At 43.7% G+C, this 13091-nt stretch overlaps 1 protein-coding gene across 1 annotated transcript; it reads left to right on the top strand.

Annotated features, from left to right (window-relative positions):
* Positions 1-224: 224 nt before the first annotated feature.
* LOC311315930 (protein lifeguard 3-like) lies at positions 225-12744 on the top strand. Its single transcript, XM_084446652.1, has 12 exons — positions 225-381; positions 2939-3242; positions 3667-3740; positions 3938-4002; positions 4161-4214; positions 4340-4390; positions 5668-5707; positions 5822-5859; positions 5959-6046; positions 9317-9412; positions 9552-9605; positions 11918-12744. The coding sequence occupies exons 2-12, from the start codon at positions 2957-2959 to the stop codon at positions 12065-12067; spliced, it is 996 nt and encodes a 331-aa protein (XP_084302778.1). The 5' UTR covers positions 225-381; positions 2939-2956; the 3' UTR covers positions 12068-12744.
* Positions 12745-13091: the final 347 nt, after the last annotated feature.

The raw sequence follows: 13091 nt of genomic DNA, 5'->3' as shown, positions 1-13091 counted from the left end.
GAATTAAAGGAGGGGTTTATACCAGTCTGCTGATTGGGTAACACCTCTGATGCACCAAAGTGAGAAAACCTACATCTAAGCCCGTCTTAGACCGTTTCGAATAAACATGTAGTTCAACCCGGAAACCACAGCAAAACGGTGCACACCGTTTTCAGATTGAACTCACCTGATATCTCGTCCTAAAAAAGTTTCAGGAAATGTTTTACATCTGTCCGCCTGCTGCACGAGCGAAGGAGCGACTGGAATAAATATACATTATAACTAAAACATATATTTAATCAGTCTTTTAAGCTTCACTTCGGTAGGACTGCTACTAAATACACAGAGGCCACACATACTTTTTCTTAGTGTTTCTAATTCCCATTTCTGAATTATTGCGTGGTGAGTAAACACTTTCTAACGATCGCACAATATGTAAGTAATGTTTCCAGTGGCAGTTCAGAGCTTGTGTGCATATCTGGAAGCCGTTCACTACCTGAATGGGCCTTTTGTACACATCACATAGGCTACCAGTTTCTTAATCCACCTTGTTCTTCATCCGACGTTCTCTTTATTGGTGGTTATGGAAATGGGACTTTCAATCACCAGGGAGCTGGCCTTTCAGCTGCGTAAATTGAGTCAGACGTTTAGACAATATTATGGTCAGGGTAGGCTATACGCTCCTTAGTTTGTGTTTGTGGCACAGATAGAATCTTCGAAATGCAGAAGTACCGTGGTTCTGTAATTGGTTAATGGATATATTGTGCATCTCTCTCTCTCTCTCTCTCTCTCTCTCTCACACACTCACTCGCACGCACGCACACACAAGCACGCACGTCTCCCCTTCATATGCACACAGTAACCCTCTAGTTATTCAGTGAGAATGACTTGACTGTGGGTCATTCTCTCACTGTTATATGGGTTCAGTACGTGTTAAGTATTTTTTCCACTGAGTGTTTTCTCCTGTTGCTTAGCACTGGGTATGTGAAGTCATGACTTAAAGATGTAAGCCTTGGGTGGAGCCTGCTGCTGGCCTCCGTGTTTGTGAGAGTGAGAGAGAGTTTGTTTAGGGGCGGGTGGAGGAGGGTTACAAAACTATGTACGTCCTTGTGAAAAGGGACTTTCAGGGACTTTCAGATCCCTTTTCACAAGGAGACTTGCCACATGTTCAATGGCATACACAGTATTACTCTAACCCTAACCCATACACAGTATTACATTACATTACATTATTACAGTATTACTCACGTAATCTGTCACTTTCACAGTAACAAAGAGGCTGTAGGAGTTTTATTGTACTGTATGTGGGCTAACCCTAACCCTAACCCTAACCCTAAACCTAACCCCACCACACACACACAGATATAACCATGATACGGTACCACACACACAGAGATATAACCATGATACGGTACCACACACACAGAGATATAACCATGATATGGTACCACACACACAGAGATATAACCATGATACGGTACCACACACACAGAGATATAACCATGATACGGTACCACACACACAGAGATATAACCATGATACGGTACCACACACACAGAGATATAACCATGATACGGTACCACACACACAGAGATATAACCATGATATGGTACCACACACACAGAGATATAACCATGAAAATGCCATCACAATTTAAGTGACCAGTATAATTGCGGTATTGTTAAAATGGGCTGAAAATTATGTCACCACTGAAATAATTTCACCAAGTTTTATATTGCAAACCACAAATTAAACACACACTAAAATTAGCAGCACTATACACTTTATATTTGCTTTAACATTAAAATAATGTGTGTTGGTGACGTGTGTTGGTGACTTACTAACTTTGGTTGATTCATGTGCACTGTCCCTGTAAAAAAATACACTAAACTTCAGCATCGTCCCATGCAGAAGGGCCTTGGGTCTTTTATGTTATGTGTGTGTGTTTAAAGTGTGACAGTTATTGGAAATGTCCTTACCAAATAAATGTTGTGGTGTGGGGTTTGTGTGGACCACACATTTAAGCAGAAACACATGGAAGCCCCCTTAATTTTAACACCATCTGGCGCTAGAGGCTTGGCTATCTTCTGCTGTGTAGGTACCGGCCCCTTAACTCTAAACCTCAACGTGTGTGTGTGTGTGTGTGTGTGTGTGTGTGTGTGTGTGTGTGTGTGTGTGTGTGTGTGTGTGTGTGTGTGAGAGAGAGAGAGAGAAAGTGCACAGTAGCTGTAGGCCTAACTATATGGACTCAGTTTAGAGCTACTACAGAATTTTGAGAGTCCATGGAGAAACCAGTAGGCTCTCTAGTAGTTCTCTCCTCCCTCACAGCTCTCTAGTAGTTCTCTCTTCTCCCTCACAGCTCTATAGTAGTTCTCTCTTCTCCCTCACAGCTCTCTAGTAGTTCTCTCTTCTCCCTCACAGCTCTCTAGTAGTTCTCTCTTCTCCCTCACAGCTCTCTAGTAGTTCTCTCTTCTCCCTCACAGCTCTCTAGTAGTTCTCTCTTCTCCCTCACAGCTCTATAGCAGTTCTCTCTTCTCCCTCACAGCTCTCTAGTAGTTCTCTCTTCTCCCTCACAGCTCTCTAGTAGTTCTCTCTTCTCCCTCACAGCTCTCTAGTAGTTCTCTCTTCTCCCTCACAGCTCTCTAGTAGTTCTCTCTTCTCCCTCACAGCTCTCTAGTAGTTCTCTCTCCTCCCTCACAGCTCTATAGTAGTTCTCTCTTCTCCCTCACAGCTCTCTAGTAGTTCTCTCTTCTCCCTCACATCCAGTTTAATGGTCAGGGATGAAGGACCCCAGGTCTGCTGTCTGGAACACAGAGACACGCAGGCTAAACCCTAACCCACGCAGGCTAAACCCTGACCCTAACCCTAACCCACGCAGGCTAAACCCTAACCCTGTCAAACTGCTACTAGTGCTGAATGAACTCTGTGTTCTGATCTGATCTGGGGTTATTTTTTCCAGCCCCCTCTCCCAGCCAGCATGTCCAGGTCGGATTTTCCTCCAGGGTACGACGACGATCGCTCCCCCCTCCACGGGCCCCCGGGTGGAAATTACCCCCCTCCCCCTGCGTATGGCTTCCCCGCGTATGGCGGTGTCCCACCAGGCCAGCCCTCCGCCCCCTACCCCCCGGGCCCCCAGGGGTTCCCCTACCCTGAACAGCCCACTGCCCTCTACCCAGGTCAGGGCTACCCGGCTGGGCCTCCGGGCCACCTGCCCTTGCCCCCGATCATCCCCCCCACCATGCCTGCAGATGCACTGAGCTCCGGTAAGCTTTGAACGAAGGACGGACAATTCTGTGGGCGTAGATGTTTGTTTGTTTGTTTTAGAATAGCGATGGACCAGTGATGGAAGTAGAACATGGCCTGGTTACAGTAGAAGTTTACTTTACTTCCTGTGACCACTTCCTGCACAGCACATTTCTGCCTAATCCACACTGCAGCATTAATGTGTCCCCCTCACCCTCACTGCAACATTAATGTGTCCCCCTCACCCTCACTGCAACATTGTGTCCCCCTCACCCTCACTGCAATGTTAATGTGTCCCCCTCACCCTCACTGCAACGTTAATGTGTCCCCCTCACCCTCACTGCAACGTTAATGTGTCCCCCTGACCCTCACCCACACTGCAACGTTAATGTGTCCCCCTGACCCACACTGCAACATTAATGTGTCCCTGACCCTAACCCACAGGTGGAGGGGAGGGGTTTGCTGCGAGCGGCGCCAACTGGGACAGTCTGAGTGTGCGACATGCCTTCATCAGAAAGGTGAGGCCTACATACAGCAGCCTACACACTAGCTGGAACACACCCACATTCCCTTAGGAAGCTGCTATGAAACGGTTAGGGTTAGAGGGTTAGGGTTAGGGTTAGGGTTAGAGGGTTAGGGTTAGGGTTAGAGGGTTAGGGTTAACCCATTGAGCTGTTGGCCAGGAAAGGGTCATGTTTTTTTCTCTCTTTCTCAGGTGTATCTGATCCTGGCAGCACAGCTCCTCGTCACAGTCGCCATCGTGTGCGTCTTCACATTCGTGTGAGTGTGTGTTTGCACATGTTACAGTGCACATTGAGACTTTGCATAAGGCTGTCTTCACGAGTGTGTGTGTGTGTGTGTGTGTGTTTGTATATGATTTTCATGACAATGTGTATACATTTGTTGTGTGTGACTTTGCCTGTCGTTGTCCTCTACAGAGACAGCGTGGGCAAGTTTGTGATCAGAAACCCAGCAGTCTACTGGGCATCATAGTAAGTGCTCTTCCTACAGTACTACTGGACAGGATTAACACATGCCTTCTGACTGACAGCTATGTAGCCAAATCTCTCTCCACTACTGTTTGATTGACAGCTGTGTTGGTCTAATTTCTTCGCAGTGGTGTGTATATTGTCACTCACATCGTGCTGGTCTGCTGTAAAGGACCCAGGTGAGCAGTACATGTCAGCTAATAACCACCAGATGCTCAAGGCATGTGGACTGGGATTGGTTAAACCTAGAATAGAACAGAATAGAATAGAAATAGAATAGAAAGTTTATTTTGCCATATACAGTATAACCAGTACAGGTACATTGGAATTCTTGTCATTGCTTGTCCTTGCAGTATTTTATCAGCACTAATCTTGTCCTCATTCCAGTCCTAGACACAGACATGTTCACAAACAGGCAATTTACAGTCCATAGTCGAGCAGTCTATTCTGCCAGTTTGATCCTCCTCTACATAGCACATCCTTTCATGGGGGACTGAGTAGAAATATGGGCCAGCCATGCCAGCGAGATGGCTAGCTGTCCTGAGGCAGCTTGGCCGGCTGAGGCGGTGTCTGAAAGAGGTCATGTCTGGGCAGGCGAGGGTGGAAGTGGTGCTGGAGACGAGCGACGCAGTGGCACCAGCTGTTACATACACAGACACACAAGTGGTGTTGTACTGAAACGCTGTCCTAACCCTACCCCTAACCATAACCCTAACGCTGTCCGAACCCTAACCCTCCTCCGAATCCTTAAAGGACAATGCTCGTTTTTGACAACCTGGACCTTATTTACGACATATTATAAGACGTTTGACTCACCGAGATCACTTTGGTGTAGTTCGGAGGCATGTAGAAGAAATTTAAAATCCAGTGCGAGCCAGTATATCCATGTAATGGCGGTGGTCGGGGCACTTAGAATGCAGTTTCTATTTTCTGCCGCGAAACGGTTGTTTTCATCAATCTGTCTTGATGAATCGCTAGTTGTGCTTACATAGAGCATAGGCCTGTTGTGGTTTTTCACATGCCTCTGTAATATGATCTTTAGAAACGTCTTTAGACACGAAATAGCTTCCTCACTTGCTCCAGCACGCATGCGCACAGCGTGCTGGAGCAACGATTGCGCGCTGTGCGCATACGTGCTGGAGCAAGTGAGGAAGCTATTTCGTTTCGAAAGACGTTTATAAAGATCATGGCATGTTAAAACCACAACAGGCCTATGCTCTATGTAAGCACAACTGGCGATTCATCAAGACAGATTGATGAAAACAACCGTTTCGCGGCAGAAAATAGATTTTTAGAAATCTATATATACTGGCTCGCGCTGGATTTTAAATTCCTTCTACATGCCTCCGAACTACACCAAAGTGATCTCGGTGAGTCAAACGTCTTATAATATGTCATAAATAAGGTCCAGGTTGTCAAAAACGAGCATTGTCCTTTAACCCTGTTTTCCCCACAGGAGGAAGTTCCCATGGAACCTCATCCTGCTGGCCCTCTTTGTAAGTGATCTTTCCCGGGAGCCCTAACCCTAACCCTGTAGGGGCATGTTCATAAAGATGGAGTCATCTGTATCTGAACCAGACTGACTGGGTTTTCCTTGTGTGTTCCGGCAGACTCTGGCATTGTCCTATATGGCGGGAACTATATCCAGGTGAGTGAGCCTGTTTGTGCGTACATGTGCACATCATCCACCGGCCTGTCGTATTGTGCACTGCAGTGATGTATACATCTGCGTATATTTGGTTTGCAGCTACTATGAAACCAAGGCAGTGTTTCTGGCTATGGGCATCACTGCCGTTGTCTGTGTCATTGTCACGGTCTTCTGCTTCCAAACCAAGGTAAGACCCTGGGAGTATGTGTGTGTGTGCGTGCATGTGCGTGCGCCTGTGTGTGTGTGTGCGTGCGCGCGCGCATGTGCGCGCCTCTCAGTGTGGGAATTTAACTATGGCCGTCGATGCCCCTCACTCTGGCCTGAAAATAATTGTACGTCTCTATGGCTTTTGTGCCCCTACTAGCCTACCATCTAAATCTCAAGGTTGCTTTAAAAGCATCAGTGGTCTTGTCCTTTGCTTGATATGATATATAGGTCTGAATTGACTTTATATATAGCTAATAAATTATGACACGGCTCAAAATACCTTGTCTATCTAGCCATTGCCCAACTCTCTTTGTGCCAGGTGATGGCTAATGTGATGCTAGCTAGCTATTGCTAACTCCACAGACCACAGGCACAGCTTGAGTTAGCTATTGTTAGCTAATGTTACATTACTGACAGCCAGCATTAGGTAGGTAGGTTAGGTAGATAGCTGACTTATTGAGTGCTTAACTGAATCAAACCTTCCGTTATTAATACTTGTGTAAGTTGACAGCTGCTTTCTAGTTAGCTAGCTAGCATAGCTAGATAGAATCCGATTACACTGGCTATTGATAGCTAGCTAGCAACCCTAATTACAGTATGTTGCACATTGCCTTTCTAGAATAATGCCTTGACTAAAGAGACTATAGCAAACAAATTGGGTTTGAAACAGATTGTGCTGCTAAGTGCATGTATAATTGCCTGTTGGTTCTAGTTGCTTGGCTATACTATAGAGCTACATAGCATTTCCAGTGAAGGGGCATGCTTGCTCGGCTCCGTATGATTAAACCAAGATTGCATGACTTACGACAACATTATGGAGGCACCATTTGATATAAAAAAAAGTAAATAAAGTAGGCTATTTATGTTTTTCATGTCATTCATGTTTCATGATTTATTGGGCATAGAGAACAGTTAGGGCCAAATCCACAAAAGGATTGCACGGCTTTTGCAGCGACAAACCCTGTGCAAATGAGACAAAGAAATAGCATCCAATCCACAAAGAACACGCAAAGGGTTCAAAACTGCACCGATGAGCAAATAGCACTGCTGCACCAGGCTCATTTGAATGTATGTAAATTAAGTACTTCCGTGCAAAATTGCCCCAAATAAGCCTTATTTCTGATCCATAAACACCATGAGCTAACTGCCACATGCGGTTACAGGTGCAAATACCGCTTTTGAAAAGCTGCTATTAACTGCAGCAGTCAGCGCACACTCTTTCCTGTCTCTCAGAACTTGTGAAATTTGAATGATATTGAATTGATGTTGAGGGCGAAATATATATAGCCTAGAGGCGGGTTTAAAAATAAGTTCTGCCAGCTGCTATGCACAGAAACAAACAGAACTGATATTTTCTGAAAAAAAAGTGTGGTCTCGTTTTCATTATGATCCAATCTGTGTCCTGAAATATGGAGAAAAGCTTGACACACTGGGGAAAGATACGACATATCCAAGATCTTATATCTATATACAAGAACAAATTGCATTCAGCTGGTGGTAAGTGCAACACATACAGGCCTGGCCCCAGGACAAAATGACTGAGGGTGCTAACAATACAGTGGCTAAACAGTAACAAGACTACTGTTTCAAAACCAAATAAGCTACATTTATCTAGCCTAACAGCGGAGTGTCTACAAGAAGATGCAGAAGAAATAATGAACGATTATTCTATCTACACAGAGAGATGACTGCTAAAATGAACAAAATATAACAGCGCAGCAAGCATCATGTAGGCTACAAAAACATTAATGTCGTGAATAAGGCAGACTGAGGCGTAGCTTAAAACTCAGAAGGGTCTGGTTTAATGAATCGCCAAACGGCACGGACGTAGGCTAACACTGACTCCCAAAATCAAACATACAGTAGCTCAGGAAGCGCGAGGAGGAACGCCCACCTACAGTATTATATCCCACACAGCGCCCGCTCCCCTCCCTCTACAACCACAACCCACACACACCAACACACAAACAGCAACAACATTATAAACACGGGTTGCTACAATATGATAATGATCTTTTCGGATTATTGGTCAAGTGCAGTAGGCGTTCACGTAGTAGGCTATCACGTTTCATGCAGCTCTCTCCCTCTCTTGCTGACTGAAACTTCACTTCCCTGTCGTTTCTATTTTGTGGATTTCTACAGTAGGCCTAACAGTAAAATAGGAAAAATAGAACTGCGAAAAGCAAGCAAGGCTGAACCAAGTGATGTGTGTTTTATCTATCCTCTCCATAGCCTATAGTACCAGGGACAGCGCTCTATACTATAGCCTAAAAGTAGGCTATGTCTCCAACATGCCAAACCAGCAAAATATAAAGACAAGAAAAATAAACCAGCTAAATTCTCTTTCCTTTCCTCAGTAGAGTTGTAGCTTCCTTGTTGCTTGTTTGTTGAACTTCCTGAGTAAACGATCCTTCCAGTCTTTTTCACTAAATAGTTTTGTAAGATCCCTTTCAAACACGTTTAAAAAAACAAAAAACAAAACAAAACAATTACCACGTTTTAATCACATCCCGTCTACAGTGTTCTGAGAGGTTCACATCTAATTAATACCTCTTGACAGATCAGATAACAAGCTTCAAATATTTAATGGGGGAAAACTTCAAAGAAAGTGTCTCATTACTGCCATCTCAATGATGACTACTATTTCTCGGCCAATATTTTTGTTGTTTTTGCTATTTTTCTATAACGTTAGTGTAACGTTACATTAAACTTACAATAAACTGAGGGGGCTAAGCCTGACCAAGCCCCCTCGTATTTCCGGGCCTGAAGGGATCATACAGTTATTGTAGCCAGTGAAGGTACCGTCATGCCAGGCGTGCACAAGAACGCGTAGCCTACATGGCAAGTTGCAATCATGGGCGCAAACTGCACACAGTTGACAAATTTGTGGGCGTGTTTGCCCGGGCATATCATTAGAGCTAAATCTTTTGTGGATATCGTGCTAAACTGGAGCAGATTGCCATTGCAATTGCTGTGCAAAATATAGAGCAATCCATTCTTTGTGGATTTGGGCCTTATTGTATATTATTTGGTGGTAAAATCAGTAGACCATTCAGTTAAAGGGATCACTGAACTACTGCTTTAAAGTCATGTATTCGTAGCCTCTAAATCCTCCTTCAATCAATGGCCTTTGTGCATTGACATGTGGCTTTTGTGCCCTAAAAAATTGAGTAACACCAAATGCCAAATGGCCTTGCCCATAAAATGATGAAATTCCTACCCTGGTGACTGTCACATTTTCCCTCCTCAGGTGGACTTCACCTCATGTGGGGGACTGTTCTGTGTCCTGGGCATCGTTGTCATGGTGACGGGCATCATCGCAAGCATTGTGCTGTCTTTCAAATACGTGAGTCCTACAAGCGCAAATACACACACACACACACTTGCACGCACACACACACACAGGTATCCTTTCTAGACTATAGCGAGTAAATAGTTGGAGTTGTCCAGGTGATGTTTTGATGTGTTCTGTTTGTCACCACCAGATTCTATGGCTTCACATGCTCTACGCTGCCATCGGTGCCATAGCCTTCACACTGGTGAGCACTACTACCGATGTACAGTATGTTCATATAGCCTTCACACTGGTGAGCACTACTACCGATGTACAGTATGTTCATATAGCCTTCACACTGGTGAGCACTACTACCGATGTACAGTATGTTCATATAGCCTTCAAACTGGTGAGCACTACTACCGATGTACAGTATGTTCATATAGCCTTCACACTGGTGAGCACTACTACCGATGTACAGTATGTTCATATAGCCTTCACACTGGTGAGCACTACTACCGATGTACAGTATGTTCATATAGCCTTCACACTGGTGAGCACTACTACCGATGTTCACATACCCTTCACACCAGGGTGGCAATTACACAACGCCCATGATGCCCCTCCCTCTGGCCGTGATCCCCCCAAATAATTCTACCCCTTGTGACCACCATGGCTTTGGTGCCTCTGCTACCATCTAAATCTCGAGGTTGCTTTAAAAGCATCAGTGGTCTCCTGTCGTTTTCTTGATAATCCGAAATGAATTCAATTGAGGCTACATTGATATCAATAAAACATTATACTGGTAGCAGGCTATACCATTGTAGCCTGCTAGGCTTTGATGCAATGTAAAACTGGCACGCGCAACCAGCTGCAAGGACTGCTGCTGCGTTGTGATTCGTTGAGAGCGCAAGCAAGCAAACAAGGGCTGAATTGACTATATTGATGGCTAATGAATTATGACACAGTTCAAAATGCCTTAGCTATCTAGCTATTGCCCAACTATTCTTTTTTTATACAAAGTAATTTTCAGAGCAGAGAAAGTCTCTCTTTGTCCTGGGTGATGGCTAACGTGATGGCTAGCTAGCCAACTCCACAGACCACAGGCACAGCTTCAGTTAGCTAGCTAAAGTTAGCTAATGTTACATTACTGACAGCCAGCATTGTTAGTGTTAGGTTGATAGCCGACTTATTGAGTGCTTAACTGAATCAAACCTTCCGTTTTTAATATCTGTGCAGGTTGACAGCCCTACTAGCTTGTTAGTTAGCTAGCTAGCATAGCCAGATAGAATCTGATTACACTGGCTATTGATGGCTAGCTACCCTAATTATGGTATGTTGCACTACATTGCCTTTCTAGAATAATGCCGTGACTAAAGAGACTACATCAACTGAAACGGATTGTGCTGCTAAGTGCATGGATTACTGTCAGTCGATTGACTGGCTATATGTTAGTGCTACATAGCATTTACAGTGGCTGTGTATGATTCAACCAAGATTGCATCTGACTGACTTATGACAACATTATGGAGGCATCATTTGATACAAAAAGGTGAATAAAGTAGGCTATTTATGTCTTTCATGTCATTCGTGTTTCTTATTTATTGGGCATAGAGAACACAGTTATTGTATCTTATTTGAGTGGTAAAATTCAGTAGACCATTCAGTTAAAGGGATGACTGAACTACTGCTTTAAAGTAATTTATTCGTAGGCTCCAAATCCTCTTATTACACTCAACGGCCTTTGTGCCTTGGCCCTAAAAAATTGAGTGGCACCAAAGGCCAAATGACCTCGCTCCTAAAATAACAAAATTCCTACCCTGCTTCACACTGGTGAGCACTACTACAGATGTTCATATAGCCTTCACACTGGTGAGCACACTACTACAGATGTTCATATAGCCTTCACACTGGTGAGCACACTACTACAGATGTTCATATAGCCTTCACACTGGTGAGCACTACTACAGATGTTCATATAGCCTTCACACTGGTGAGCACACTACTACAGATGTTCATATAGCCTTCACACTGGTGAGCACACTACTACAGATGTTCATATAGCCTTCACACTGGTGAGCACACTACTACAGATGTTCATATAGCCTTCACACTGGTGAGCACACTACTACAGATGTTCATATAGCCTTCACACTGGTGAGCACACTACTACAGATGTTCATATAGCCTTCACACTGGTGAGCACACTACTACAGATGTTCATATAGCCTTCACACTGGTGAGCACTACTACAGATGTTCATATAGCCTTCACACTGGTGAGCACACTACTACAGATGTTCATATAGCCTTCACACTGGTGAGCGCGCTACTGCACATGTTCATGTACTGCACCATGTTTAAAGTCATCCAAATATGCAGGTGCCTTCATGTCTGATTAATTTTTCTAGTCCAGTTCTTGGCCTACCACATCTCTGTGGCAATTTCTGGTTTATTTATTTGATATACTGTATTTTATATTTCCATCTACAGTTCCTGGCCTACCACACACAGCTGCTGATTTTCTGGTTTATTTATTTTATATACTGTATACTGTATTTTATATTTCCATCTATAGTTCCTGGCCTACCACACACAGCTGCTGATTGGCAACAGGAAGCACTCCATCAGTCCTGAGGAGTACGTGTTCGCAGCTCTGTCCATCTACGTCGACGTCGTTCAGATCTTCCTCTTCCTGTTGCAGATCATCGGTGCATCCAACAGATGAGGGTCCAATTTGGATCAACAGGGTGTTAAAATGCCAATTACTGTAAATGACCAATACAGGATCCTCCAAGACATTGAATATAGATCAGACAGGTTTAGACATTTATAACCAACTCTTTTATTCAAGACATAGAAAGGAAGCATCAACCTACCAATGGTTCACACCCAAATATTCATTTTTATATATACTGCGTATGAATTTCTTTAGAGGTAGGGCTAGGGTTAGGGTATTGACCATGCTTCTGCACAAATGAGCTCTTCATCAAATCCATACTTCCTCTATGATGTACCTGCTTTGAATACTGTAACATATTGATATGCAAGATTTACCTTCATAGACACTGAAACCACAATGCCATCTGCAATACTGTATGTATCATTATCTGCTGATGACATTTCTGTTATTGTTAAACTGTATATTCTTTCTTTCTGGGAGGAGCTGGTTCCAGTCCAATAGGAATGAAACCTAAAATGTTTTGTAACATAAATGTTTTGATAATCTACCTATTTTAGTATTGTGACAATCACCTTGTGCCAATAAGAAACCATACAGACTTAAAATAAACAAATACAAAAATAAAAGTGGTCCTTTTCAACCTAGTCAGACAGAAACAACTGATAGGATTCTCTTTAGGGATTGATCTCTGTGTTCAGGGAGCATACCATTAATCTAACATGGCTTCCTTTACCCTTCACCTGCACTCATGTGAGAACGTGATGGCCATTTGGGGCCAGCATGGATGCAGAAGTGTTCATAAATAAAGGACAGACAGCAGACAATATCATTAATAGATTACAAATGAAGAAATCTGATTTGCATTTCATATCAATATTTATTTGTGATGATTAAATCAATTTGCAACAGTTTGCAAGAGAGTACCCAATTTACTGTTTGGATCACATTAATATAACAATACACATGAGAATGTCTCAGCGTCATAGAACATAGCCTACACCACAGGGGACATGTTATACAGTAACATTCCCCAGCTCAGAGAGGCCTTGCAGAAACTAGAATGAGGTAT

This window comes from Borostomias antarcticus (genome assembly GCF_949987555.1).
Source record: "Borostomias antarcticus genome assembly, chromosome: 12".
NCBI classification, from domain to species: domain Eukaryota; kingdom Metazoa; phylum Chordata; class Actinopteri; order Stomiiformes; family Stomiidae; genus Borostomias; species Borostomias antarcticus.
The sequence above is the reverse complement of the archived record's forward strand: the minus strand, read 5'-3'. Positions and strand labels throughout refer to the sequence as shown.

Excerpts from the sequence above, each read along its gene's own strand:
- LOC311315930 (XM_084446652.1), top strand. The coding sequence starts at position 2,957 with ATGTCCAGGTCGGATTTTCCTCCAGGGTACGACGACGATCGCTCCCCC. Across the intron at positions 3,243-3,666 it reads TGCAGATGCACTGAGCTCCG|GTGGAGGGGAGGGGTTTGCT; the intron begins GTAAGCTTTGAA and ends CCTAACCCACAG. Across the intron at positions 9,413-9,551 it reads TTGTGCTGTCTTTCAAATAC|ATTCTATGGCTTCACATGCT; the intron begins GTGAGTCCTACA and ends TGTCACCACCAG.